We start from the raw sequence: 27,713 nt of genomic DNA, 5'->3' as shown, positions 1-27,713 counted from the left end.
GACGAGGCCAAAGCCGCGTGCTGCGGCGGCTACCATCGGACTGAACGCTTTCGTATCGGATCTTGCGACGTCACCTCGTGGGACGACCGGGTGTCTCTCTTCGACTGGGTCCACGAGACCCCACGGTCCGCCCGAAATTGTGTGCTTGAACGCGGGCATCTCCCCGGAGCTATTGCGTCGTCGACGTCGACGACGACGATACAACCCTAAACATCTCCCCCTCCTCCTCCTCCTCCTCCTCCTCCTCTTCGGATGTCCAGCATGAGACGAGATGAGACGAGATGAGATGAGATAATTGGTAGATTAACAATGTGACCATACCTGTAATCACTCGGTCGATACCGATATTCTAGGTTACAATGGTGTCCGACGTCCTCTGACCCCTCCACCCTAATTTCATGCTTACGAAATGTGTTCTGTATCCTGTCGTGTCGAGTCATGTATGAGACAGCACCGAGTGAAGGGATCAGATATCAGGGGCTCGGAGATCTAGGAAAGAGCGAGGAAGGGGGGGAACATATAGGGCGATATGGACGTCTCAGGGCTGGAGGGTATACATTAATATATATATATCCCCAGTGTCCACTCTTGGTACATCATAGATGTGTTCCCTAGGATCGGATCAAATGACGAAAGGGTCGAAAATTGCCCGTAGCGAGCACGCCTATAGCAAGAACAAATAATCAGTCACAGCTGTGAAGGCAACAATAGTCGATATGCAACTGGGATCGTCTCCAAGCATAAACTACTCGTAGTTCCTGAGAACTGCATTTGAATCGCACCCTATATCGCTCGTCCAGCCCTCACGGCGCGATCCCTCGTCATCGGCTATGCCACGATATGATATCTCAATTCAGGCCGTCGCCCTCAATTTCCCCTCAACGATGCCCGCGGCCCCCCCTGGGGCGCGGTGGATTTGTACAACCTCGAGCCCGACGCTGTCGAACAGTTTGCGGAAGTCCGCCTCGGTCCGCTCCTTGCCGCCCATGACCATGCACGCGACGTCCAGCGCGGCCGTGTGGGCCTCCTTGTCCGTCATGATCTCCGGAAGGAGCATGTCGGCGATGAGGACGCGCGAGTCGGCCGCCATGGCCGGGATGACCTGGTTGAGCGCCTTGGCGCAGAGTTCGTCGCTATAGTCGTGGAAGACTCGTCGGAAAAAGTACGCTTTGGCGCCTGTGCGAGATCAGTCAGCTGCATGGCCATCGAGACTGGAAGAACAGCAAGAATCAAGACCTGTAGGGTCTCTTAATTTTTGTCCTGGCCCCAGGGGACTCACCTTTGACGGGCTGCTCGGTCCAGAAATCGTGCTCCATCAGCTTGACTCCTTCGGGAGGAATCTTCTCTTTCTCAGCCATTGCTATAACATCCGTTTGATCTTGTAAAACCACATTTCCGGGATCAAGCTGCCTATACTCGTCCAGGACCTTCTTTAGAGTGTTCCCCACTCCTCCACCGATATCCACCAGAGCAGCTCGGTCGGGGGTTTTCTGCAACTCCTCTTCGGTTAATTTCAGTTGATTAAAGTCGTAGTATCCGATAATAGGGACCAAATTGTCGCCGATTTTCAGCCCCAGCTGGAATGTCTTCAACTTCTCCGGATCTTTGGACATGATTTCCCACGTCGTCAACCCAGAGTCGCTTGCGTTGTGGTAGTCCGAGTATGGATTGACGTAGAAAGATGTCGGCTCCACGGCCCCATGCTTTGCCAGGTACTTGGGAAGGTCCGTCATGGGCTGGAGGAAGTGGTCAAACATCAAGGTAAAGAACATTCCGGGGAAAGAAGTATACGCCTGGGAGAACTTGGTGGATCCATAGGTGCCATCGTTGGACGACTGGGTTATGAATCCTGAAGCAACCAGAGGGCGCAGTAGTCTTTCTGGACACCATTGTGTCAGTTTCACCCCTAACCAACTGACCTTCTCTGCTCAGGCGAGGTCATGGTGACTTTATCACCAGCAGAGACTCAAAGTAGAACAGAAGCCTTACCAAGCAGCGCATCCTGCACACCGGATACCTCACTTAACTCCCTGGCGCTGATGGTCTTTCCTTCTTCGACTGGCATCTTCTCAAACACCTTAAGGTCCAATAGCGTACGGATAGAGACCAACTCGGCCATTTGCAACGAGTGGGCTTGTACCATCATTCCTGGGTCCATTAGAGAATGCATAATCTTCCTAGTGAGACTGACAAGAGCCGCTTTCGGTGCGAGAGACGCGGCATCATGGCTTGTGGTAGGCACATAGTTGTTAGCGAGTTGTGAGAGCTCATTCACGAGTGAGACGAGATCCCCAGCCATTTTAGCCGGCTACCGTGATCCGCTTGTGTGCTTGGAAAAACGGATAGTAATGTCCTTGATGTCAAAGGATAGGCATGAAGCCCAAGAGGTGTGTCTTGGTGAACTCCTACCCAGTGCTTCAGCCAAATGACAGATTCTGATCGATAGGAGGCTGTTGGGTAAGTAACAGACATTGTCTTTCACTACCCCGGTGGGCGAAGTGGTAATTGAAACCATCAAATACCTCAGACAGTAGGGACATAGCGGTTTCCACCCAGGTGCATAGCGGCCCTCGGCCGAATTGACGTGGTTGTCGATAGACAAAGTCATTCGCTCGGCGGTAGTTCCAGTGGGTGCATGTACCTTTCACAACCTGTTGCATGCAAGTCGAGGCCGTATTGCCAGCGCATCGCCAAGTGAGACGCGGTACATGGGTTCAGTTGCGGGTTTTGACGGATTAGATGCTGGCTCTTTGTTTAGTGACCCATTGGATGCTTCGGTTCGAGCAAATGGATCCATCAGATTCACAATTGACGCCATGCATGCGGCGAGCCTCTGGAAGAAAAGAATGACATGGTCTGACAGAGAAAAGACACCGTCTCGGGCTGAATAGCGACGAGGCGGCCGGCAGATCAAGTATACAAGGAGCCAATATTACTGACAAGGATAGGAATGCCATTGTGCCTAAGGAGAGAATAAATGCCCACTTTTGACATCGGCTCGGCGCCAGGGGCGGGTGGTGACACCGGTGGATGGGCCTTGGGTGCCTGCGCCGGGCCTAATTGATCCGCGGACACCAGTGCATCTGGGCCTCTCCCAATGTTGCAAGGGCTTGCATGTGCATGCGTTGGTCAAGAATACAGGTTTGAGACTGGTTGAAAAGGGAAGCGAAACCCGAGACAGATCAAGTGTGAAAATATACATCACTTCCAGTGTTAATGACTAGTTACCAGAATGGCTCGGACGAGGGAGTCGTTGCACAAGAGATAGAATATAGAGCCCGTCGTCCAGCCTTCAGAACAGCCTCAAACGCCTCCCTGTGGCCGGAGTAGCGCTGGTGTCTTGAGTCGAGATAATCCTTACTGCCTTAACCACCCATAGGAATCAGTCCCTCCTCTGTGCCCGGAGGGGGTCAGTAGCCTATCCAATCCCCCAAACTCCGTGTGTTCCCAGCGTAGTCTTGCTAAAATCCAAAAGAATGTGCCCTATCCTTCCCAGCGTAACAATTCAACCCAAAATCAAGCAACCTTCAACGTGGACTCATCCATTCATGTTCCTGTCCTGAGACGCCGTCCGGACCGACATTGCTGTCGTTGTATATCATGACTCGGTTCGTACATCATATCTTCGAGTAATCCATCCCCGGGTGTGTTCAAGGGATCATTGCCTCCGCCTCCTCGTCCGTTACAAAGATCTCAGCCACTGGGCAGTGTTCGTCGTCTCCAAAGTCGCCGTCGTAGAGTTTCTTTCGACCCCGCTCCCCATAGCGTCCAAGCATATAGCTCGGCAAGAACAACTCATCATTCCATGTAAACCCTTGGCTATATTTTGTGTAGGTGATCAGTCGAGGAGGCTCGTCGGGATCGTCGTGATGTGCATTCAGATTAATGGACTTGTACGAGGAGGAAGAGAGCATCGAAGGACCGAGTGGAGAGGAGGAAGCGTTAAAGAGCATTGGCATGCTGCTGGGCGGTGGTAGGCCAGCCTTGTGCTTGTCTTTCCGCTGTGATGTGCTGGGCTGGTCTTTGGAATGCATCGGACTAGGCAGACGGACCCCCTCGCCCGGTGAGGGAGCAATGTTTTGGAGCAGATGTTGAGGACGTGTGGGAATAGGACTGTAGGACCAAGGCGTATCTTGGTCAGATCCGGAGCCTAACGAGGATGGTCCAGCATCTGAAGCATCGGCTCGTTCCGCATTTTGGAGGTAACGTTCACTTCGTCGCCGTCGATTCGACGGAGAGTAATCTCCAGAGTTACCAGGATGCAAAGGTATCTTGATGGCACGGGAGCCGGGAGGAGGAGGAGCAGAGGAATCAGCCATTTTATAACCACACCACCTGCGGAAGTCGACAAGGCCCAGAAGTGAAGGCAAGTGAAGAGGATTATAGAAACGCCTTCCACCAAGCTCCGATAACAGCAAAGGAAATCACCAGCCTGTAAGTGATTACCGGTATGTGATGTACATGAGAGTGGTGTGGATTGGGAAGAAGGAAGTCTTAACGTGTTTAGAAGAAGGGTTGGGGGAGGGCATTTGAATGCGAATCATCCAAGGTCACGTTGACAGATTGAGTCACCGCCCGAGTCACTATTCGAGTCAATCAATGATGCTGCTGTAATGATGCCGGCCACTGCCTGGCGCCGCCTGCGGGTGCCTCGCTCCAAGTGACCCCGCATTATTTTCGCGATAACGATAAGACATGCATCAGACCCACAGTTGTCAAGACTGTGATTAGCTACAGCGGAACAGGGCGGCGTGTTTGTGGTCGCATCATATTAGGCTCCGGGCCTATCATGCATGCTACAGTACAACTAGATCATCCCCAGCACATAAATCCTCCTTAGGCATAATACCATGGTTCATCGAAGACGTGGTATCGATGTCCACGAACACCCTCGCCACGGAACAATGCTGGAAACCTTCGCCCGGGCGGGACTTGTTCTTCAGGAATCCTCTCGTCCGTATATGAAACCGGCTCGCCAACCACAAATTTGCCCACCTGCATTGCATTAGTCATGTCCAATCGAAAGTAAAGCAGTGTCTCAATGTGCGCTTACCTGGATCTCGGTGTCTGTGATGGTACCCCTGCTGACCCGGGCATAGCCCACACGCTTGATGTCCTTGTACAATATATACTCGCACCACCGGTCCCAATCACGAGCATCAATGTCGTGCATTCCACTCACTTCACTCACATAGGTGTTGTAGTTGCCTTCTCCCGGCTTGACCACGAGGTAACTGAGCAAGATTGCGGGTCGGGATGTCGCCCCCATCCGCTGGGACAAATACTCCGACTGAAGACGTCGGTCTTCGGGATCTTCCTCTTGTCCGGAGTGGAAAACAAAAACGTCAACTTGTGTTCCGTAGACATCCAGGGTAGCTTCGATGGCTGGCGCCAGCTCACCGACTGGTGAAGGGAGCAAATGGTGAGTCGAGTTGAGAATGGGGAACTTGGATAGGAGTGCTGAACCCCACGTATGCTTGTTAGGCCCTGGACCGTAGTCCACGTACATGCCCAAGTCCTCGGCAAGATATTGTGTGGTATCGCGGTTGCCCATGATAATCCGTTGTAAATCAGACTCCAGCAATCCGACCACATCTAGCTCCAATTCCTTGATGGCATCGCGCATCCTCCGCTCGGATGACCAGTCGTCGTTGTCCAGTGAAAAGTGGATGGTCCAGATTCCGGCGGTGATAAGCTTCTCGTCGGGATGGTAGGGTGTATAATCATATGTTGGGAAACGCAAATACGCAATCGAGGCCGTCAACAGCTGTAAAGCAAGCAGAACATGAAGGTAGTAGCTGGTTTGCTTCCTTCCGCGAGGACTCGACTTGCTCTTCGGTTGATAGCTCGAATTGCTGGTCAAAGCAGAAAACACACCTGCTCCGATCAGGAGCATTGTGGTGATCATCACCCAGTCTGTATGTTCTCGGACTAGAGGTCCTCCAGGGACAAATGCATATGCCACAACCCAGACGTGGAAGAGAACCATGATGTTGTACACAAAGTAGCCCAAGCCAAATGTAGACGCCGGGCTGTGTTGAGCCGCAGAAGAGATAAGCACCGGAGCGACTCCCATCGTGTAGAAAGCAAGCATCAGACCGCCGTAGTAGCCGGTCCACTCGCTGTAACATGTTAGTAAGGCTGCGCCAACAGCCCCCAACCCGTAGGCTGTCCACGACCCAAAAAATCCGGGGAGGGCAGCTCCTAGGAACAATCCAAGGCTCATCGCGGCAATCGTGACCGCACCGTGGGGAACAGCCAATGGACCTCGCACAGGGTAGCCCTCCCAGACCCAGAGAATCATAGTGCTAGAGTCTGAGAGCAACGAATGCATGGTAAAAAAGAGGCCCCCCAGACCAAGCGCAGCCAAAACACTTGACCCTTTCTTCACACCTGGAGGAACATAGTCTCCTCCACTGGACGTATCTGGTCGGGTGGATCGCCAAACAGCCGCCAGGGCTATGACCAGACCAGTCTTGTTCCAGCCGCCGATTCCGGAGTGCAGTACCGGCCAGACAGGGTTGTTCGTGTGATTTGCGAACTTCGCAATGCTCGACAGCACCAATCCAATGCACCACGCGAAAATTCTCCTCTGAAGCCGAGCCGAATTTCTGCGTTCTGCGTACCATTCTGCTGACCAGGCCATGGAACCCAATGCGACAGCAAGTCCAACAGTGAACAAACGGTATGCCGGATCCTTCACCAACCAAGCCACGAGTCCGACTAGGGAAGACATATGAAGCCAACGAAGGTGCTTGATCGCAAGAGACCGAACAAACGGGACGGCAAGAATCAAAGGAGAAGCAGGAACCATGACCATTACTTCGTAACCAGAGATTCCCATATGCCATAGCGGGAAGTACCATATCAGAACGCCGAGGGATGTTAGGATAGACCAGAAGAAAAATCCGTGGAGAATGTCGGCGGTCGCATCGAGCATTGCCGGCCAATAGTACGGTCCATCAACGGTGGAGGTCTGAATTAGAGGGTTTGCGCGGCTGGGGTCTATTAGCAGAGCCAACAGAATAATATAGTTGAACTCACTCCTTGTCTTTCAGAGCATCCTTCAATAGTTTCGTATCACTAGAGCACTGTCAGTAAATCACCAAGCCAAACTTCGACTTGTCCGTACATTTACGTATTTTGGGAGCAACTGCACGTACCCTCTGGTGGAGCCCTTGACATCTTTGATCACGAATTCAAAGGTTTCATAGTCAAGTGCAGTGACAGCATCAAAAGCCACATCGAACAAGATCAGAGACCATTCGAAGAAAGCGTAGATGGTGTAAGCTTGACAAATCAGCTAATGCCCTAGAACGTGCCTGAGAGACTCACCGCCAGCGACTTTATGGATTTTATGCTGGATAAAGAAGTAGATCAAGGGTACAAGAGTACCAAAGAATAAGCTCGCCAAAATTTTGCGGTATTTGACAGCCTTCGGATTGGGCGGACTCAAAGCAAGGCATCCCAATGTCCACGGGAGCGTAAAAACCAGGTATGAAATCATGAAAATATCATGCCAGTCATGGTCGTCCGTAGATGTCACGTATGTCCATCCTCCACATGTCAATGTTCTTAGCAACCCCGTGGATGCAATTATCGCCGGCAGATTCGAGTTCGGTTTCCTCGTCAGGAAGTACCACAAGGCAACAAGGACAAATCGGGGTCCGGAAGTAATGGCAATGAAGACCATAAAGACCGATCGCTCAGGATATCGATCACCAATGGTGGCCGAAACGGAGGGAAACCATTCATCGGGGTATCCATAGTGTTCGTTCTGGACAATTTTGTGGTAATGGAGGGAAACACCAACAATCAATGCTCCGAGAAAGGCTGCATATGCGACAACTGTATGCGTCCATGACACCCATTTGCCGTTGAACTGCGAACCGTCAGTTACCTCTAAAAGGAGAACGGCTGTGTTGGGTGCTCACAGAGAACACCACGTCCCCGTCCTTCCTGGGCGCCATTTTGAGGTATCAGCGGGATTAAAAGACTGCCAGCCGCATCTGGAGAAAAAAGAAGAGAATGAAAGAGTGACAAGAAGGCGTATGAAAGCTGCAAGAAGTTAATGCTACTCACTGCGCATGGGGGAGAGATGAGAGTTCAGTCACCTTCGCACCCCCTGATTATTATTATCTGCAGCCCAGTAACCAAGCGGGAAAACTGCGGGTCAACTTATTCCTGGCCAGAAAAAAAGTTCCGCAACATCAGCCCTCCACCATTATTTGGTTCTGCAAATTCCACCAGAAATACGTACAAGTGCAATATTATGGCTGCTGCAAGCGACAAGGCCCGATTCTTCCTCGAGCAGTCAATACCAGAGTTGAAAGAATACGAACGCAAAGGCATCTTCAGCGCCGAAGAGATTACCAGCATTGCCCGCAAACGCTCCGACTTCGAGCACAAGATCAACGCCCGAGGATCCACGCCCGCGGACTTCGCTCGCTATGCTGAATTCGAGATAAACGTTGACGCATTGAGGCGCAAGAGAGTGAAGAGATTGGGAGTCAAGTCCACCGCACACAATGGCAAGCGTCGCATCTTCTTCGTCTTTGATCGCGGAACTCGCAAGCATCCCGGTGACATTGGTCTTTGGATGGAGGCAATAGACTTTGCGAGAAAGCAGAAGGCCTACAAAAAGTTGCAGGAAATGTTGACTCAGGTCCTTCGGTTACATCCTACAAAGTCCGACTTATGGATTCACGCCGCCCAATATGCGATGGAAGATAATGGTGATATTACGGAAGCGAGGAGCTACATGCAACGCGGTCTGCGGTTTTGCAGAGGATCGAAAGCAATGTGGTTAGAGTATGCCCGGCTGGAAATGTCTTACATCGCAAAAATTCATCTCCGTCGAGAAGTGCTGGGCATCACCGCCGGAAAGCCCGATCAACCAGGACAAACAGAGCAGGGGGATACAGATGAGAATCTTCTTCGCTTGCCGAGACTGACGGCTTTGGACATCTCCCCATACAGTGAGAGTGACGACGTTGACCGCTCTGCGCTTCAAAAACTGGAATCAACACCTGCGCTGAGTGGTGCCATTCCGATTGCGATATTCGACGCTGCTATCGCCCACTTCCGTGATCCCAGATTCGGCTTGGACTTTTGCCATGTGCTTCTCGATTATGACGGCATCCCGGCTTGTCGCAAGGTTGCGGACCATGTAGCGGCATTCTTGTCAAGAGAATATCCACAGAGTTGGTGCACCCAGGCATGCCATATACAGTTACCACTTGTTTCGGTCCCCCACGATTCTCCCGACTTCCCCTCTGCTCTCAGGGACATGCTCGCACGACTGAAGAAGGCTCGGAGTAGTTCCGAAACCCCTGAGTTGGTCGGCTGGGCCAAATCATCGCTCGAGAAGCTCCTGCACACACCAGACTTGGATCCGGCGATTAGGGTTGTGGCAGAATCTGTTATCAAGTCCTTGGGTGGACCTGCATCGACTTAGTCAATCCATATCTCCCTTTGATCTTGACTGCTTCTTGCTGGATTGTATTTTCTTCCTCTTCAGTCTAGCTTCATTTTCTGCCTTTTGGAACTTTTTGGCCTTTTCCTTCTGTTCCTCTGTCGTCTCACCAGGAACGGCAGCATTGTACACATCCAATATTAATTCGTTGAGCTTCCGGAAGCAGGCATCCTTGTTTGCTTGAGCCTTTCGACTTTCATCGGCCTGGATGACCAAGCTCGACGACTTCTCAGCATAATACCGGGAGGACAAGATACCTCGATGCAGAACAACAGGGATTAGAGGAAGGAGATGATCGATAGGGACACGCAATTGTGCCTTTGAGTTGACTCTATAGCCACCAAGTCAGAACCTTTCAGCGTCCAAAAATTGAAGTTGACCGTACTTGTTCACATTCTGACCACCAGGACCGCTGGATCTGGCATAAGTCACCTCTCCGATGTCGCGCAAAGACTGTAATGTGTTGAGCCTGCTGTACCACTCCCTTGCCGCCGTGTAGTCAGATTCTAGGCTCCCAGACTTGGCGGAGTAGGATCTCCAAAATTGCAGCGACTTAGAGACAGTTCTCGTCGGCCACGAACCACGCATGTTATTCCTGACGCGCAAATTGCCACAGATAGCATTGTCGGGTTCACGTCACGTCCCCAGTTCACAAAATCCCCTGTCATGGCAAGTTTCCCGACAACGCTAACCACACATGGGCTAGTTGGCAAATCGGAACGGAAATAGGGCAACTGCATCTCTTCTGTTGTCTTGCGACTTGCGACTCCTGCTAATTGCGCGGTACTTTTTCCAAGTCGTTCAAGAGCAACTTCGCGTCACTTTTGACAGGCCTTTGATCGCTAGATCTACCATCATCCTCAAGCTCAGTCTTCATTTCCTATTCCTTCTTGTCTCCTTTTGATGCGCTGATGTCGCCGGACTGCTCTTGACCTGTCCAACTTTTCTTCAGCCTTTCCCCGCGTCAACAGCCTGATCAGGCAGCCTTCTCCTTCACCTTGCCCTGAACATGACTTGCACCGCCTTCGCAGCCTCAAAATGACTGATGCAGACCCTCCCCCAGAGGCCCAACGCTTTGGTAGATCTCAGACGCCCGAATCTCCTCGTCCGGTCCATATTCCTGAACCTTCAACAATCCCGGTACTGCTGAACCAGATGGATCCGGTCTTCAATGACACCGAGACCTATAATATCCCTCATAACCAAACTTTTTCTCCTTACTCAGACTCTGCTCGCGCTATGAATGAGAATGAACCGAATCAAACCTCGGAAGAGCAAGACGTGGTCCAAAACTTTCTAAGAGGCGCCGAAGAGGAAAACACCCGTCTGGATGAGGCTGCCCAGCTCTCCTCCACAAACGGACACATGGTCCAGAATGATGTCGGCATCGAATCCAATCTCTTCACAGCCCTTGCAAACGCTTCTGCGTATCCACAGTCATCTGAAGCCCATGCCAATCCGCCTCTAGGTTCTGCCAGCCAAATCCAAGGTCCTACTCAACCGAGCAATGATACTTCGTCGGCCACTGATCTCTCTGCCAATCCAGATACCAGCGATAATGCACAAGCAAATGGAGAGGGCGCGCCTGGGTCAGATCTCGCCGTGAGGCCGGGTTTCCAAGCACATGAAGGTGGAGTAGACTATCAGTCGCTTCTGGATACCATTTCTAAATCTGCTTCTACTGCTCCTGCTGCAGAATCTGTCTCTGCCCCAACTACTGCCGCTTCGCTTGCCAACCAAGGAACCCAATCATTGCTCCCTATTCCAGGTTTACCCCCTAAGCCACCGACCCAAGTTCAATCCTCAGATTCTCCCACTGTTGTCACATTTCCTAACTCCAACAACGATCAACTGGGCCAATATCAACAAGTGAGTGCGGATCACGCCAATACCAATGGCACCGAACAAGCTGCCCTGGCGCCTGTGCAGTTTCAGCCTCAAGCCGTGCCGATGCAAGCCCCGGGCACTTGGGCGTATTCTGGCATTCAAGCATCACCCACAAGCACGGATCCTACCTCTCCTGCCCAGTCTCTCCAGGCACCGGAACAAGGACGAACATTTGATGCGAATGAACGCCCGTGGACCCCCAGCACACAAGCGCTGTATGATTCTTTCCTTGAAGATGAACGGAGGTATGTGACAGAAGGAATATGGGACAAATTCCCCCACGGTTCACGTCTCTTTGTTGGTAATCTGCCCAGTGAAAAGGTCACCAAACGTGATATTTTCCACATTTTCCACAAACACGGGAAACTTGCCCAGATCTCCATTAAACAGGCCTATGGCTTCGTGCAATATCTTGAGGCCTCGTCGTGTCAAGCAGCGCTTCAAGCGGAACAAGGGGTTGAAATTAGAGGAAGGAAGATTCATCTTGAGATATCGAAGCCGCAGAAGAACACACGAAGCCAGCAAGGCCAACAAGGAAACAAAAGACGCCGATCTCGATCACCAGATCGTGGTACCTCGCGTCAGACCGATCGATTTGGACGCCCTAACTATAGTGATTTTCGAGACGAGAGAGGTAGGCGCGAGGAGTACCGACGGAGCCCCTCGCCCAGAGCCTATCGATCCAGAGATGACTACCGGCAACCTGTTCAAAGCCCCCGCTATGGAAGTGGTGGGAGACCGAATTCCCCCTTTACTCCCAGCTTCTCAAATCCACCTTCGGCAGGATACGATGAGGAAGCCACCCTCCCCTTACCTCGCAGAGATCCACGAGATGTGCCGGACGTGCAACTGCTCATCCTGGAGCCTTCGGTGGCTCCAAGCTTCATGAACTGGATCGAACAAGGTTTCCGCAACAAAGGTTTACGTGCTTCAACGATATGGCTCAGCCCTCGACTGCCTCTGAACGCAGTCGTGAAGAGGCAGATCATCGAAGGTGTGCAGGCTGTGGTGAAACTGACGCAAGCCAACCAGTACAACAGCAAGATACCCTTACAGGTCTTTGATCGGAGTCAAGGGACGTCGAATGTCAACTTTAACGAATATGTTGATCTTGATGTCCCCGTTGCCGCAGATATTGTGCTCCATGCCCGACAAAAGGAACGGGGAAGTGTGCAACAAAGCCCCCAGTCCTATCAGTCACAGGGGTATTCTCAATATGGCTATCCTCCTCCGCCGACACAATACCCGCCAGCATCTTTCCCTCAACACCACCACCAGCAGCAACAACCGCCGCCGCCACCGCCGCAACCTCATAACCACTTTCAATACGGCCAGAACACCCACTATCATAATCCGGCACAAACACCAGTGACTCCGACTTCGGCTACAGCTGCGCCAAATCTGCAGCAACTGCTAGCGAATCTACGACAGCCGGGTGATGGGCAGCCAGAGAACATTGTGCCAAATGGCAAACCGACCCCTGACCTGGCAGGCCTTTTAAGCAATGTCACCCGCCAACAGCAGGGCCACGGAGGAGCACCATTCCCGTCGCCGCACGGTCCTCCGCATCATCATCAGCAGCAGCCACAGCCACAAGGTTATGGACCTGGTGCACCGGCTTATGCTGCGGGGCCACAATCTCAACAGAACGTACAAAATATCATGGAGACCCTAGCGAGGTACAACAGATGACAGATCAGGGCTTCTGTTGGCACTAACCAAGTTTCGAATTGTCCGATGCAAGATTAGATTTGAGTTATGGCAAAGAGCTTTCATTTCGAACGTTGTGATTGTAGTCTGTCGGGTCAACAAGGGTGGTTAGACTGAATGCTTCTATCCTTTGTAACCCATACAGCGGAGGAGTTCGAGGAACCAATTACTATGTGCGAGGGTCAGATCGGCGAAGAACCTTCTACATAGATATCGACTCCACAATGCTGAAACGCAGAGAATAGATGATTATGTCTTTTACCAAGTACTTGCTTGACGATCCGGAAGACACGAGGCTGTGACGGCGATTGTGCGATTCTCGCTAATCAGGAAATTCCCGAAAAATTGTCCCCGCATGTCTCGACAAAATCGCCGAGACCGCGGCACATACGACGTGGTTGTAGTACCAGCAATTCGTTTCCTCGACACTCATATTATTTCCTTCCATACAAATTTTCTACTCTGTTCCCCCCTTCCTCTCTGCCACGGCCTGCAGAAAATGTCCAACCCTGTGGCTTCGACCTACGGGGCTCCTCCCACAGCAAATAGCGGATCCACTGCCAAATCAATTCCACACCCGGAGCCGGTATCGTCAAGTACACACCATATAGCAGGGATTCTGGCGACGGTCTTCGGTCTAGATGAGGTCCCCTCGGGCACCACCGACATTGCGGTCCTCTGGCTGTTGCACCCTCGTCTGCAGACGCAGGCGTGCATGGCGCCGTTTGCAGCGCACATCATCTCGGAGTGGAACAAGCACCAGGCCCAGGCCAGGCCACGGAGCGGGACGATGAAGAAGAAGACGAAGGGCCTCATCGCCGTGACGTTCGACCAGCGGAACCACGGCTCGCGCCTGGTGTCTGCGATTGCCAACGAGGCCTGGCGGTCCGGGAACGAACATCACGCGCTTGACATGTTCAGCTGCTTCGCCGGCACGGCGGTCGACACGTCGCTCCTGCTGGACCACCTGCCAGGGTACATCTTCGGCGGAGCCAGCGACCCGCGCCGGATCGTGCAGAACCTCGTCTTGGGCGTCAGCCTCGGCGGCCACGCGGCGTGGCACGTCCTCATGCACGACCCGCGCGTGTCTGCCGCCGTCATCACCATCGGCTGCCCGGATTACACGCGCGTCATGACCGACCGGGCGCGCCTGTCGCGGCGCAAGTCGTACACATCCACCGACCCGCCGGGCCGGGACTTTCTGGGCTCGACAGACTTCCCGCCCAGCCTGGTCGAGGCGGTGAAAAAGTCCGACCCGGCGGGCCTGCTGTGGTCGCTGCCCGGGCTGAACTGGCGCCGGGACCAGGAGAAGCTGCACACGGAGCTGACCGAGGAGGAGCGCGCGATCCTGCTCCCCGTCATGACGCGCTGTTTCGGGAACAAACGCCTCCTGAACCTCTCGGGCGGCGCGGACAAATTGGTCCCCTACGCGCACTCGAAGCCGTTCATAGACTGGCTCAAAGCCGTCAGCGGCAAGGGAGGGTGGTTCGAGGGCAGCGGGTTCGTCATCGAGGACATCGTTTTCGAGGGCGTGGGGCATGATGTGCCCCCGAGCATGGTGCCGCACATGGTGAGATTCGTGACGGAGACGCTGGAGGATGAGGGCGTCGCCGTCATGGAAATGGGGGGAGGCGCAGGGAGGTTGGGCAGTAAAATATAAAACATAGAAACGGGCTCGTTGTTTGAAACACATGTATAGAATGTCATTTTGTTCATTGAACCTGTGGACTGATAGTGCGCCCAAGGGCGGCAGGGTTGGACTATGGACAGCATATATCCGAGTAACGCCACCATCATGTTTCATGGCTCGACCTTATGTCTGTCACATTGCGCCCCGAGGCCTTGCCGCACCAGTCAAACACATTAGGTGTATATTTCACGAAGAATCGACTCCTTAGCCGAATCATCATTGAACGTGGGACAGTCCTTTCTCCGCCGAGCATACAAATAATCTTGTTGTTCGCTCAGCGTGCTGGCTATACCAGCAAGACTCATCTGATGCAACACTGGGAGTGGCCGGTGAACTCAACAATCACCATGTCCGCATGTATCCTCTTTTGAACCATTTGACCCTTGATAGTGAGATATATCCAGTTGAGACTAAGCCAAGGTGACGGGCGGCTACCAGAACTGGTCCTGATGCAAGGGCGTGTCCCTCTCATCCCTGAGGTGAATTCGCCCTGCCCTTTAGACCTCATCGGTGGGATCGGTTCTATTCGATCATGCATTGGCCTCCCCAGAACATGGTGATACCACGCATCCTCGATCAAGATTGAGGCGACAACTTTAAATGGACACGGGTCGATAGTTTGTGTCACTCTCATTCGATGCTGCTGCCGGCTGGATTGAGGTCCAGAACAAAGTCGAAGTTGAATATAAATTAACCGTACAGCTTCAACCCAGTCACTCAGCAAGAATCCAGATACCTAGCTCTTCCAGGACACGTCGACTCGAAGATGTAAGCTCTCTTCAAAGCAACTGGTGGGTATGATGGGTCTGTTCATCTAGGAGGCGTGGAAGTCGAGGGCATCCGTCCACCAAAGCCTTTGTTATCTCAGGCGCACAGACCCTTTGAGACGGTTCCAAAAGGACGTGAACCATGATCTTCCCGGTGCTTCATCCAGCTCTCTGACCAAATCATCGTAGTGGGAAGCATTGGTCTTGGGATGACGGACTGCCTGCGGTATAGGGTACTCATTCGCGTATCGATTTTCAAGCAGCGAGTATAGAGCGTTTACTTGTCGCAATTCCTTTTGCTCATTGAACGGCTCGACAGGCGTCACAAGGGTATCGTTGGACATGGATGAAACTGCAGCCGGCGCACCTGACTGGAGCTTTTGTAGACGGGACTGCATGACCCGTTGGAAATGGACATGAGACGGGCGAACACGGTCGAGCGGCCATTGCTTGATGATGCGCGCCCAGTGCTTTAGAGCTACCTGAACAGATATGAGCAAGGTTGACTTGAGATTCTCTCAGAGGGACGTACCGATTGATTAGCTGCCATGTTGAAGAGCTGAGGAATTGGATTGTAAATCAACTAGTCTCGAGCACTCAGAGCTGCGGAACCAGAGACCTTGACAGGCTTGACAGGATCGTTAGCAATAATTTTGATGACGCCTCTAGGGTGTAATCAAGGACCATGCCGTAAACGGGGGTGGTGGTGGGTGGCGGATGATGGTCGATCCAGTGTCTGGCCACAATAATAACAAGGGCCAAGGCCGCAGTGCCAGTGGCCCGTATTATTCCCCCATGACCCTGCGCCTGCGCCTGCGCTTTAACCCTCTGGATTCGTTAACTGTAAGCATCTCAAACACCGCCCTCAGCCCTCGGGTCTTTGTCCTTCCACTTCCACATCATTCCTTCCCTCACCTCGTCCATTACCAAGTCCTCGTTATTTCCTTATTTCCCTCAAGTCACCCTATATACACCATCCGACTTTCCTCATTTATTTGCAGTTTCGAAATATCTTTGGTTGCTTGCTTGAGCGCACTGGGGATAAACCTACGAGGTTGCCTGGCCTGAAATGGCCCCTCAACGATATGAAGCAGTATGTTATTCTCTACCATTGCGGCCTGGTCGGCCAGTCTCATCACTAACACTCCTCAGCTAAACACGCACGACGACGACGACGTCAATTCTCCTATCTCCCCAGACACTGCTGGTCCCATTCCGTCCTCGCCTCCACCGTCGTTCCGATCCAGAGCCTCCTCACCCTCCTCCAGGCGCCTATTGGCCCAGGATCCGTTATCTACTCACGCCGATCAAGATCATTTGGAAGACACCTTTGACGATGGAGAGGCTTCTGATGCCGAGAATGATGGCGACGACAGACAACGATTGATGAGAGCCGACACTGGACTCTCCAGACAAGATGCATCCCCCTCCTCAACCGCTGTTCCCGAAACCCGGCCGGCGCGTACCTATGAACGAAGAGTGACGGAACTCCCTGCCTTCAGACCTATGCCTGCGTCCATGAGAGCCACTGATGGAGTTTTTGCAAATTTGTCCGCAAAGCCTGAACGTGGCGAGCAGCTCGAAGAAAAGCCTCCTGTATGTATCTTTGCGCAAAACCGCTCGGCATGATTTCGCTGACTTCTGTTAGACTTATGAACAAGCCGCTGCTGATGCGACTCCCCCTTACTGGGAGACCACAATCCTCGCACCTGGGATGTCCTCAGATGAGGTCTATGTCGATGGCCTGCCTGTTGGATCCGTTTTCTCATTTGTGTGGAACGGCATGATCTCTATGTCCTTTCAACTCGTCGGCTTCCTACTCACTTACCTTCTTCATACCACTCACGCAGCCAAACATGGTAGTCGCGCCGGCCTCGGACTGACGCTTGTACAATACGGTTTCTATATGAGCGGCTCCAGTGATAGTCCGACCGACACCGGAAATCCAGGGCAGTTTTCAAACTCCAGCCCGCCTGATCCGAACAGTCACAGCTTCGACCCCAGTACTGTGAATGGGGGCGGAGATCAGTCTCCGGGAGGATCCAGCAACATGGGCGGTTTCACCAGCGCAGATTGGATTTCCTACATTCTCATGATTATTGGTTGGTTTATTTTGATCCGGGCCGTATCAGACTTTTTGCGGGCAAGAAGACACGAGGCCCTCGTTTTGCAGAGTCCCAGTCGAGGACTGCCTGTCCCCGTCGTGGCGGAGGGCGAAACTCCAGAGCAGACCGCCTGAGTCTTTGTCCTAGAATCACTTGTTTTTACGAGAGGGTTTGTGGTTTTGTCTTATTGTTGGACGACCGGCCCTCTGGATGTGTCTTGTGTGTAAATATAAATTGCATGCTTGTCAAATCAAACGGACAACAGTCGACTCCTCGAGAATGGAAATGTTTATAAGAGACGGGGCAAAGTAGAGGTCAATTCGGCATGAATATGTCTTCGTCGGCGATGCTGCTCTGCAGGAACAAGAATATACCCAGTGGTTTTATTCCCCCGCCATGTCTGTTGAGTATCTGACTGCATGCTATGCGTGCTGGCTGACCTTCCACCGTGACGTTCTATCTCTTTTCCATCCTCCTGAATTGATTTCCATTGCCACGGTTCCGGGCATCAGGCTCAAACAAAGCGATCTTGCGACGTGTTCAGATAACAAAAACATTTCAAGAAAGACCAAACACATTGATGCGCTAACCTGTGTTGCTCTGATATTGATTGATCGTTGCTTTTCTATCTCTTCAACCTCCAACTTTGTCCGGGTCATCTTTCTAGCTTGCTGGCTGGCAAGCTGGCTGGCTTGACGGAGACACTCGGTGTGCATGGCAGGGCGCGAGGGATTTAGTGGCTCATGTCAATCTTGTTCTCCAGCTTCCTCTCGTCGCGCAGCTGCGTCAATCGCTCCAGCGCCTTCTCCAGCGGAATCAGTTCGCCCATCTTCTGCGTGGATGGGTCGTCTCTGTTTCGAATGTTCACGGTGCGGGTCTCCTTTTCTTTCGCGCCGACGACTAGACATCCAAAGTCAGCAGGGTGAAACACGATTGGGGAATGATCAAAGGCCGAAAACTCAAGGAGAGGATTGTCTCCTATCCCCATTGCCCCAGAGTCTTGCATTTTGCTTTTTGGGGGGAAGGGATAGATAGAAAGATAGAAAGAGAGAGATACATACCAAAGATGAAGTTATACTGCGCCAACTGGCCCGTCCTGATCTTCTTCTGCAGCGTGTTTCCGCTGACGTCAATGTCCACGTACATACGTGCCTTGTGGAAAATTCCCTGGATCTCACGCACGTAATCCTCGGCGGACTTCATGACGGGGATAACGAGGATCTGGCGGGGGGAGAGCCAGAACGGCCATTTGCCTGCAAAGTGTTCGCAGAGGATGGCGATGAAGCGCTCAAAGGAGCCGATGATGGCACGATGGATCATCACTGGACGCGCCATGCCCGGAGCTGGTGCTTTGGGATCGCGCTCGCGGTGTTCCTCGGATTGCTGGGCGACAACATCCCCAGACTCGCCGGTGCGGTACTCAAGCTTGAAGTTCTGCGGGCCCTGGAAATCCAGCTGGATGGTCGCACACTGGAATTCTCGGCCCAGCGCATCAGAAATCGTGACATCAATCTTGGGGCCGTAAAAGGCACCATCGCCCTCGTTCATCTCCCAGTCGTCCCCTCGGAAGTTGACCAAGGCTTGCTTCAAGCGAGCTTCGGCTGCGTCCCAGTCTTCCAGCGTGCCCATGTATCCCTCGGGTCGCGTGGAGAATTTCAACTTGAACGGAAACCCGAACAGACCGTAGACGTGAGACATGAAGTCGAACAGGGCCTCAATCTCGGACTGCACTTGTTCGTTGGTGCAGAAGATGTGCGTGTCGTCTTGCTGAAACTTGCGTACTCGGGTGAGGCCAGAGAGCGCGCCAGAGGCTTCGTTGCGATGAAGCACACCAAAGTCCGCCACTCGCCAAGGTAGCTCGCGGTAGGAGCGCTCTTCGTCGCGGAACATGACGCAGTGGCCTGGACAGTTCATGGGTTTCAGAGCGAAGACGCCCTTGTCTTTATCCTTGATTTCTGCGAGAGGGGTCTTGCCGTCTGGCTTTTTGTCGCTCAGCGGCATAGGGTCGGCAGAATCTTCCTTCACTATCACGCGGAACATGTCGTCTTGGTAATGTTGCCAGTGGCCCGAGATTTTCCACAAATCCACATCGTACATATTGGGGGACTGGACCTCCTGATAGCCCCGTTCCCAGTATTGGTCGCGGAGCATTTGTTGGAGAGCATTGAAGATGCGAGTTCCGTGGGGAAGCAAGAACGGTGAGCCAGGAGACATTCGACTGAACATGAAGAGTTTCTGCTGTTGGCCGATGACCTGGTGATCACGTTTCTTGGCCTCCTCGAGGAAATGTTCCCAGTCTTTGAGTTGTTGTTTCGTGGGGAAAGCAACGCCGTGAATGCGCTGAAGAGAGTCATTGTTCTGGTCGCCCAGGAAATATGCAGAGCTGTTCTTCATGATCTTGAAGGACTCGATTTTGCGGGTGTTCTGGATATGCGGGCCCTGGCACAAATCTACCAACGTGCCATTGCGATACACGGTGGATGACTCCCCGTCTGGCACAAACTTCTCAATGTAGTGCATCTTGTATTTGCTGTAGCCAAACATTTTGCGGAGATTGTCCTTGGAGACTTCGAGGCGTTCAAAGGCTTGTTTGTCCTTTGCAAATCTCTTCGCACGATTCTCTAGGGAGGGCCACTCGGCTTCACGGACGGCCTTGCCAGGCTCGAGAGCCATGTCGTAGAAGAAACCCATAGCGGTGGGAGGACCGTGAGAGAGGCGACAGCCGTACTCGTGCTCGGCACATTCACCAAGCACATGGGCTGAAGAGTGCCAAAAGACATCACGGCCTTCGGGGTCGTCGAACGTGAGATATGACACTTTGCTGTTCTTTTCCAATGGTCTGTCTAGATCCCACAATTCGCCATCGACCTTGGCCACCACGACTTGTCCAGCGCGGTCTTTGGGCAGATTCTTCAGCAGGTGACCAGGCGTGGTTTCCCATGCCTTGCCCTCAACGGAGGTTTCTTGGCCAGGAGCAGGAACAAGGGTGACTTGAATTGTTGGTTTATCCCTGCTGGCGAGTTCTTCGTCACGCTGCTTCTTCAGCTGGTCGAAGAGCTGGTTTCTTTCTAGGATGAAATCGGGTAGAGACTTGGGCGCTTGGTGCGCCTCAGGGGCGGCTGCTTGAGTAGACATTTCTTTGGGTCTGTTGGGGAGTTTCTTGCTCGAAGTTGGGCTCACCGGTCTCTTTGATGTTTTGGCTTCAGGGGTCAATGAGTCAGTGGCAGCGGAGCGGGTTTGAGTCACACCGTCTCCTTTCAAGACCCCCCAAAGATCGTGGGGATTGAGACTCGCTTTCTTCTGGTGGCTCATAGCGAAAGACCTGAGTGGAGATGTATGCGGATTGAATATTATGCCGCTCAAGTGGGTATGGCAAGTGGTGGCCGTCCGTAAAAATGAGGTGTCAGTCACGTGCCGGCCGACCACGGCTCTAAACATGGAGATGCAGATGCAGCAAAATTAATTTTCCCCAAAGATTCAAGGACAGCCTGCCACAACTCCCACTGTCCACAACAACAATGGCCTTCCGAGGTGATGCGCGAGGACGTGGCGGCTTCAGAGGTGGTGATAGAGGAAGAGGATCGTTTGGTGGAAGAGGTGGAGGTAAAATTATCTCTTGCCCCGAAACTCGAAATTGCGCGCACTTTTTTGCTGCGGCGGAGAAATGTGACTGACCGACGGTGGTGAGCAGGGCGAGGTGGATTCCAACAACAGAGCTTTGGCCCGCCTGCACAAGTCTTTGGTAAGGCCCTGAGTGTATTTGCGACTTGCTTGTGACTAATTTTGTGGTAGAAATGGGCACCTTCATCCACGCCACCGAGGGTGAGATGGTCTGCGAGTCCGTCAACGCAAAGATACCCTTTTTCAACGCCCCAATATACCTCGAGAACAAGGTAGAGAGATTCTCTCCGGCTCGTCTGGACTACTCTGACCGGCACAGACTACCATAGGAAAAGTGGATGAGATCCTGGGACCTATCAACCAAGTCTACTTCACAATCAAGCCGCAAGAAGGCATTCAAGCTACGTCGTTTAAGAAGGGTGACAAATTCTACATTGGAGGGGACAAGTTGCTACCACTAGAGAAGTACGTCTTGAAACAAACATGGGAGATGTGCAGCTTGCTAAGAAGTGACGAACAGGTTCTTGCCCAAACCCAAACCACCACCAGGTGAGTCTCGCATGAGTTTTTCAGTATACATGTTGCGCTTACACTGTGAGCAGGTGCAGCAAAGGTCAGGAAGCCGGCGGGTGCACAAGGAGGAATGAGAGGAAGAGGAGCTTTTAGAGGCCGGGGTGCACCTGGACGGGGAGCACCCAGAGGCAGAGGCTCGTTCGGTGGAGGTGGTCGAGGAGGTCCCAGAGGCGGGGCTCGTGGAGGAGCACCAGGAGGACGTGGCTTTTCGAGAGGAGGTGGCTTCTCTTCCAGAGGCCGTGGCAGGTTCTAAAGGATAGCCTGACCTGTCGTTGACCTGTCAAACGTGGCTGCCTCTGTTTCGCATAGTACCGGCGTTGGGAAGGATACCCGTTCTAAAAAGTGGTGGCCAGAGATGATCTGGGATCTTGGGAAGGCTGGCAACGGTCACCAGTAAACATGGACTGATGATTTCTTATGTTTGAACCAAGGGGGCCCTCTCTAGTCGAGACTCCTGGTCTACTCAAATGGAGCGAGTTAGAGGGTCTCGAATTCTCAGCATTGGCTTCTGTGTTCCTGGCACGTGATGGTCCCTTTTTCCCTTCTGTTTGATTTTCCCAGTGACGGAAGCCACACGCGCTGCATAATGACGACACAAGCCGCACAGCCTGAAGTTTGCTGGTCAGTGACTTGACTGCGGCTGTGCCTTGGTTCCTCAAAAGTCCAAGTCCGTCGCGTTGGTCGAGCTTTTATTTCCCCTGCCTGTCCTGTTCTATGCCGTGGTATTACCTTACTCTTTTCCTCGAACACCCTCTTCTCTAATCCTAGATCTCCGAATCCTCAACTTTTTCACCTTCTTACACCCAAGCACGAAAGCCATGTCACGGCGAGCGGGGTCCACCAATGGCGTCGAGAAACAAAGTCCTGCGCAGCCCAAGGATAATGCTCAGTCGAAGCAAGCAATGCTGTTATCTCAAGACACAGGACATTTTAGTCTGGTCAGGTGCGTGCAGTACCGTCTCCTGCCGCGGTAAAGACTCACAATTGGGCAGGGCGCTTCATCTCGCCGATCTGATCACTGAAATGAATGGTGAGTCTCACATACGCCCTGAAGGGGGGACACACATGCTAATACTCAACCAGGTTTCTGTGGATGTGCGTCTCTCAACATGGGACATTGTCCTCGCTGCTGACCCGTTGCACAGTCATGTCAATTCTCTCCTCGATGCGTTATTGTCTCGCAGATCCAAGCGATCTCACAAATCTATGGCTCGCTTTCGGCTTAATGCCCTTTGGACTATTCTTCGACTTTCTGGATGGCAAGGTAGCGCGGTGGAGAGAGAAGTCATCCCTGATGGGTCAAGAGTTGGACTCGCTTGCAGATTTGGTATGCTCGAAAATACATGTTAGTCTGCTGGCATCATCCTGACAGCGTGTTCTCTAGGTCACATTTGGTGTCGCTACCGCTGCCGCCGGGTTCGCCATGGGATTTCGTACAAACGTCGATCAGCTCTTCCTGAGCTTCTACGTTCTCTGCGGACTGACAAGACTAGCGCGATTCAATGTGACTGTTGCAATGCTACCGAAGGATAAGTCTGGGAAGTCAAAGTACTTCGAGGGCACGCCAATACCGTTTGCTTGCTTGATAAGCTTGACGGTGATGACGGCTTGCGCTTGGTCTGGGTGGATACATGGAGATATCCCCTTGGGGACTTTCTTCAGTGGAACCGCGCTCGAGTTTCACCCCTTGGTGGTGATCTTTCTCGTCAATGGGGTTCTCATGACGAGCAGAACATTACACGTTCCCAAACCGTAACGGGCAATTGGATCTGTCGCTAGAACGATTGAAAATTTTGAGGTTACGGGTCTTTACGAGCTGTGTTGGACTCTACGGCAAAGACCTTGAGCGTCTGTGGAATATACATGGCAATGGCATGGCATGGCATGTACTTGGGGTTTATGAATAGCACTCGGTGAGAAATCCACGGGAATCAATGGCTTTTCTCCGTCCTTTTAATGGTGCATGCATATGTTGCCGGGATGCAATAGACAGCGGGTTTCTCCTCGGCAAAGTTATTTTGCATTTCCTATGCAGTCTTGACATCTCGATTTTCCGGTCTGCTCAGACTCCTATCACTTTTGGACATCTCTCATTCCCTCTGACAAGGCGTGTGATGCATCTCCTTATTCTTGTACTGTAGTGTACTGTCCTATTACCACACCGATTCGCTGGGTCATGAATCCTGGGTTCTTCTAGTCCTGGAGGTACCAAGTACCCCAGGTGACTTTGATGAACGCCGTCCGTGGCGCTGACATTTTATCTTGCAAAGAAAAATTCCGTGCATTGTATGTAATGTAATGTAATACCGACACGACGTCTTGCGGATATATGATACACTGCTGGGGCACCGGGACACGGGGGCACGGTCCGGACGGTCTACGAAGAGACGGTTCACGCTATTGTCTCGTGAAGAGAGGATGGGGGAGACAAGACACCGGAGAGTGGAAACCCCCGAAGGGGAAAGGAAGAAAGAAGCTAAGAATGGGGATAAAGTGTACTGTAGAATCTCGTTGACAATGTCTTGAGAAAAAAAAAAAAAAAGACCACCGACTCCAAGGAATATCCTGAGGGAGTATGAAAAAGCCCAGCCCAGCCCAGCCCACTCCAGCCCGAGAAGAGGAAAAGGAGGAGGAAGAGGGGGTACTGCCTGCGCTGGATCTAAATCCGGCGTCCTCCAGCCCTAGACCGCTGGATGCCCTTGAGGGTCTGGATCCTCCTCAGGCTCCGCATGCCGTGCATGGAGAACAGGGCGCTGAGGACGACGCAGGCGCCCGTGACGTAGAAGAAGCCTTGGGGCGCGTCCTCGAGGTAGTTGAGGAGGTTCATGCCGAAGAGGCCGGCGGCCATGGTGCCGGCGGCGAGGCCGAGGGTGTGGATGGCGATGCGGGCCTCGAGGAACATGATCTGGTTGCGCTGGACGGCCAGCGACGAGCGGAACGTGTTCTCCTTCCTGCGCAGGACGTCGACGGCCGCCTGCGCAGACTCGACCAGCGTGTCGGCCGCCTTGTGGTACGCCTCCAGCATGTACTCGGCCTCCTGGTGGTCGGCCGTCGCGTGCGGCCGCCCCGCCACCCGGTCCGAGAGGTACATGCCCGCCAGGTCCTCGTCCGTGTCCAGCACCTCGCGGATCGTGTCCCGCACCAGCCGCGCCTTCTGCTCGATCTTGCTCAGCCGCCGTGTCCGGTCGAAGACCAGGTTCAGCCCCACCGCCGCCAGGCCCGAGTCGAGTCGCAGGCTCGCCGCCGATTCTTCTGCCTTGTGCCGCGCGTCGATGAGGTCCCGTCGCAGCACCGAGAGCACCGCCACCAGCGCCGCCTCTACGGCGCGCAGCTCGTACGGCAGTTCCGGCACGTCGGCCGTCTCGATGGTCGGGCCCGACATGCGCTTTTCGAATTCGTGGTAGAACTCACTGTCGTCTTTCCGCGGAGAGGAGTCATCAGCGCCGTTACTGTCGTCGTTGTCGCTGTCACCGCTGGTTTGCGGCTGATTGTAGATCAGGAGTGCCTCGTCCGCCTGGATGATCATGCACAGCTGGAAGAATTGCAGCAGGATGGTGGTTGGCCTGACCAAGATGCGTGTCACCGCCTCGGATTTGAGGTCAATGTCCCGGAGGTCTCGGTGACGGAGTTCGAACTGCTCTCCAATCTCGGCCTTGGTGAGTTGCCTGTGCTCGGCGTTGAAGCGGCCGGATTTGTCAAAATAGATACAGGTGATTTTGCCATTCTTGGCGTTCAGGCTCGAGTCTGACGCATCCAGCGCGCCGTCTATAAGGTCTGTGTCCGAGGAGATCCTTTGCGTCGATGACGCTCGTTTGGCGGGATAAGTCAGGCATCTAACTGCATATTGCATTGGTGGTCTGGTAAGATGCCGACATCCTAGGGTCCAGGTTGAAAGGAGAGACTTCTGTGGGAAGACCGAGAGAGGGCGAGGTGACAGTCCGCAACACTCGACTGGCCAGGTCCTGATCAAGCTCGGAATCCCGAGCTTAGTCCAGATCCTCATGATTTATCCTTTCACTTCGTCAGCGAATGGTTCTGACTTCCATTGCGCCCTGCCTTTCGCCGTAGACGAGAATCGATGGTCGAGCGAGGCAAGGGAGTTCAGTGTATGGAGGATAGTTGAAGTGATACCCGTGGACACACATGCCAAATCGCAAATCTGGTTTATTATCAAGCATGACAGCCTTGTGCCGACAAGGCTGAGTGGTGACGTCATACGCCTGTATCCGTAGCACCACCCAATGCGCACTTGTATCAACAACCCGTAAGTTTCCACTTACGTTTCTCCGGCAGCAATACCGTTGTAAATGGACTGTCCAGCTCGCTACGTTATATGCGTGCTAGGACTTTAAACCGACGCACGTGTATCTTAGCGAGTCAGCCCATAAAGTAAATAGCCACATACATTAGCCTTCTACTGCTCAGGCCGAGCATCAAGACATGCAGCCGGTTCGGAGATGTGATCGGATCCATCATCTAGTGTACCACGGAGACCAGCACGCCCACATAGTTCCAGGGTATATTTGAGTTCGGAAATGCTAGTAGTGGAAAATCCTCTCCGTACAAGCACTCTATTTCAAGCGTTGTACCACTCTCTGAAGAACTTCCGGCAGTCAGCGAGAATAACGTCCGGCCGTTCCAATGCAGCAAAATGACCGCCATCGTCGCACTCTGTTCAGTGGTGAGATTCTCAGCATGTCCTTTGAGGTAATGCAGCGCAAGAAACTCACCATTGTAGAACACTAGTCGTCCCGTCTTCCTCACGCTTCTCTCGGTCCCTGGCCTTGTGTCATAGAGGAAACTGGTGTAGCCCATAGGCACCCCGATGTAGTTCTCTTGCTTCAGGAAGAAATTCCCAAAATCTGCATGCTTGACACCTTCGAAATATGGTAGACCCGAAGACATGATACAGTCTGTGAAATAATACAGAGAACATGTGGTGAGAATTGCTTGGTCCCATGTCGGATCTGGAGACTGAACCTTTGCGGGAGCCACCGCCTCCAGATATTTCTCTCCGACCCAGGCGAGGATTCCGACCGGGTTATCACTCAGCGCGACACCAATGGTTTGTGGACGGGTCCGCATACAAACAGCATACCCCAGATGGTTATCCAACCAATCTTGGCAGCATTCTTTGATTTTCACCTCGCGGGGTGTAAGGTCTGTGATACTGTCATCCAGCTCGACCGGACAGAAGTTCAGATGGACTGCTTTGCACTCCGGGAATTTGGCGCCCATTTCGCGGGCCACAAACGATCCCCAATCACCCGCTTGCACAACGTAATGCGTATAACCAAGCTGGATCATCAGTTTATTGAAGACCCGTGCTGTGTCTTGCATCGTCCAACCCCGCCGAGGGGGTGCAGAAGACCAACAGAACCCAGGCAGACTCGGCACCACGACGTGGAATGCCGGATCCGAAACGTCCTCGGGATTGGCAAAGGCGTCAACCACGCGGTCGAACTCGTGCCATGAGCCGGGCCAACCATGGACCAAGATAAGAGGGATTGCATCGGTTCTTGTCGACTTGATATGCGTAAAATGGATTCGCAGCTGGGAATTCTCATCATCAATGTCAGCGAGAAAGTGGTCATGTCGGTTCAGATGTTCTTGTATAGAAAACCAGTCAAACTCGTCTCGCCATTTGTTGGTGAGACGCTGGAACCATTCAATCGGAGGACCTGTTTCAGATCAGAACCCCAGAATTAGGTTGGTATTCTCGAATGTATACTGACCATAGTCGCTACCAGCCCCAGGAACAATGGGTGTTTTCGGAATTCTCGTGTCTTGCAACTTCCTTTGTAGTCGTTCGACTTCCTGTTTGGTTATGTCGATTCTAAAGGGCGATATCCCCATCGCGAGTGATCAGGAAATTTGTGATAACT

General features: G+C 52.8%; 13 protein-coding genes across 13 annotated transcripts; 6 read left to right on the top strand and 7 right to left on the bottom strand.

The window, feature by feature from the left end:
• Window positions 1–853: 853 nt before the first annotated feature.
• AYO20_02039 (hypothetical protein) lies at window positions 854–2,299 on the bottom strand (the record flags this gene model as incomplete). The annotated part of the gene is made up of 3 exons (XM_022640345.1): window positions 854–1,176; window positions 1,280–1,879; window positions 1,990–2,299. The coding sequence occupies 3 exons, from the start codon at window positions 2,297–2,299 to the stop codon at window positions 854–856; spliced, it is 1,233 nt and encodes a 410-aa protein (XP_022503845.1).
• Window positions 2,300–3,650: 1,351 nt separating this feature from the next.
• On the bottom strand, window positions 3,651–4,319 carry AYO20_02038 (hypothetical protein; the record flags this gene model as incomplete). Its single annotated transcript, XM_022640344.1, has 1 exon — window positions 3,651–4,319. One exon carries the CDS (start codon window positions 4,317–4,319, stop codon window positions 3,651–3,653), a length of 669 nt encoding a protein of 222 aa, XP_022503844.1.
• A 517-nt stretch (window positions 4,320–4,836) lies between these two features.
• On the bottom strand, window positions 4,837–7,970 carry AYO20_02037 (hypothetical protein; the record flags this gene model as incomplete). The annotated part of the gene is made up of 6 exons (XM_022640343.1): window positions 4,837–4,995; window positions 5,054–6,998; window positions 7,045–7,083; window positions 7,164–7,290; window positions 7,336–7,882; window positions 7,935–7,970. The coding sequence occupies 6 exons, from the start codon at window positions 7,968–7,970 to the stop codon at window positions 4,837–4,839; spliced, it is 2,853 nt and encodes a 950-aa protein (XP_022503843.1).
• Window positions 7,971–8,272: 302 nt separating this feature from the next.
• AYO20_02036 (hypothetical protein) lies at window positions 8,273–9,457 on the top strand (the record flags this gene model as incomplete). Its single annotated transcript, XM_022640342.1, has 1 exon — window positions 8,273–9,457. The coding sequence occupies one exon, from the start codon at window positions 8,273–8,275 to the stop codon at window positions 9,455–9,457; it is 1,185 nt and encodes a 394-aa protein (XP_022503842.1).
• A 1,056-nt stretch (window positions 9,458–10,513) lies between these two features.
• Window positions 10,514–13,054, top strand: AYO20_02035 (hypothetical protein; the record flags this gene model as incomplete). The annotated part of the gene is made up of 1 exon (XM_022640341.1): window positions 10,514–13,054. The coding sequence occupies one exon, from the start codon at window positions 10,514–10,516 to the stop codon at window positions 13,052–13,054; it is 2,541 nt and encodes an 846-aa protein (XP_022503841.1).
• A 517-nt stretch (window positions 13,055–13,571) lies between these two features.
• Window positions 13,572–14,732, top strand: AYO20_02034 (hypothetical protein; the record flags this gene model as incomplete). The annotated part of the gene is made up of 1 exon (XM_022640340.1): window positions 13,572–14,732. The coding sequence occupies one exon, from the start codon at window positions 13,572–13,574 to the stop codon at window positions 14,730–14,732; it is 1,161 nt and encodes a 386-aa protein (XP_022503840.1).
• Window positions 14,733–15,621: 889 nt separating this feature from the next.
• AYO20_02033 (hypothetical protein) lies at window positions 15,622–16,079 on the bottom strand (the record flags this gene model as incomplete). The annotated part of the gene is made up of 2 exons (XM_022640339.1): window positions 15,622–16,011; window positions 16,062–16,079. The coding sequence occupies 2 exons, from the start codon at window positions 16,077–16,079 to the stop codon at window positions 15,622–15,624; spliced, it is 408 nt and encodes a 135-aa protein (XP_022503839.1).
• Window positions 16,080–16,624: 545 nt separating this feature from the next.
• AYO20_02032 (hypothetical protein) lies at window positions 16,625–17,768 on the top strand (the record flags this gene model as incomplete). Its single annotated transcript, XM_022640338.1, has 2 exons — window positions 16,625–17,125; window positions 17,178–17,768. 2 exons carry the CDS (start codon window positions 16,625–16,627, stop codon window positions 17,766–17,768), a joined length of 1,092 nt encoding a protein of 363 aa, XP_022503838.1.
• A 599-nt stretch (window positions 17,769–18,367) lies between these two features.
• AYO20_02031 (hypothetical protein) lies at window positions 18,368–20,946 on the bottom strand (the record flags this gene model as incomplete). The annotated part of the gene is made up of 2 exons (XM_022640337.1): window positions 18,368–18,534; window positions 18,696–20,946. 2 exons carry the CDS (start codon window positions 20,944–20,946, stop codon window positions 18,368–18,370), a joined length of 2,418 nt encoding a protein of 805 aa, XP_022503837.1.
• A 206-nt stretch (window positions 20,947–21,152) lies between these two features.
• On the top strand, window positions 21,153–22,088 carry AYO20_02030 (H/ACA ribonucleoprotein complex subunit 1; the record flags this gene model as incomplete). Its single annotated transcript, XM_022640336.1, has 7 exons — window positions 21,153–21,237; window positions 21,326–21,376; window positions 21,427–21,527; window positions 21,575–21,720; window positions 21,776–21,804; window positions 21,858–21,868; window positions 21,924–22,088. 7 exons carry the CDS (start codon window positions 21,153–21,155, stop codon window positions 22,086–22,088), a joined length of 588 nt encoding a protein of 195 aa, XP_022503836.1.
• A 558-nt stretch (window positions 22,089–22,646) lies between these two features.
• On the top strand, window positions 22,647–23,584 carry AYO20_02029 (CDP-diacylglycerol-serine O-phosphatidyltransferase; the record flags this gene model as incomplete). Its single annotated transcript, XM_022640335.1, has 5 exons — window positions 22,647–22,771; window positions 22,821–22,858; window positions 22,912–22,923; window positions 22,974–23,155; window positions 23,213–23,584. The coding sequence occupies 5 exons, from the start codon at window positions 22,647–22,649 to the stop codon at window positions 23,582–23,584; spliced, it is 729 nt and encodes a 242-aa protein (XP_022503835.1).
• A 903-nt stretch (window positions 23,585–24,487) lies between these two features.
• AYO20_02028 (hypothetical protein) lies at window positions 24,488–25,678 on the bottom strand (the record flags this gene model as incomplete). The annotated part of the gene is made up of 1 exon (XM_022640334.1): window positions 24,488–25,678. One exon carries the CDS (start codon window positions 25,676–25,678, stop codon window positions 24,488–24,490), a length of 1,191 nt encoding a protein of 396 aa, XP_022503834.1.
• A 726-nt stretch (window positions 25,679–26,404) lies between these two features.
• Window positions 26,405–27,684, bottom strand: AYO20_02027 (hypothetical protein; the record flags this gene model as incomplete). Its single annotated transcript, XM_022640333.1, has 3 exons — window positions 26,405–26,499; window positions 26,559–27,509; window positions 27,564–27,684. 3 exons carry the CDS (start codon window positions 27,682–27,684, stop codon window positions 26,405–26,407), a joined length of 1,167 nt encoding a protein of 388 aa, XP_022503833.1.
• Window positions 27,685–27,713: the final 29 nt, after the last annotated feature.

This window comes from Fonsecaea nubica (assembly GCF_001646965.1).
Source record: "Fonsecaea nubica strain CBS 269.64 chromosome Unknown Scaff8, whole genome shotgun sequence".
In the NCBI taxonomy this organism is placed as follows: Eukaryota; Fungi; Ascomycota; class Eurotiomycetes; order Chaetothyriales; family Herpotrichiellaceae; genus Fonsecaea; species Fonsecaea nubica.
This window is presented reverse-complemented; position numbering and strand designations above follow the sequence as displayed.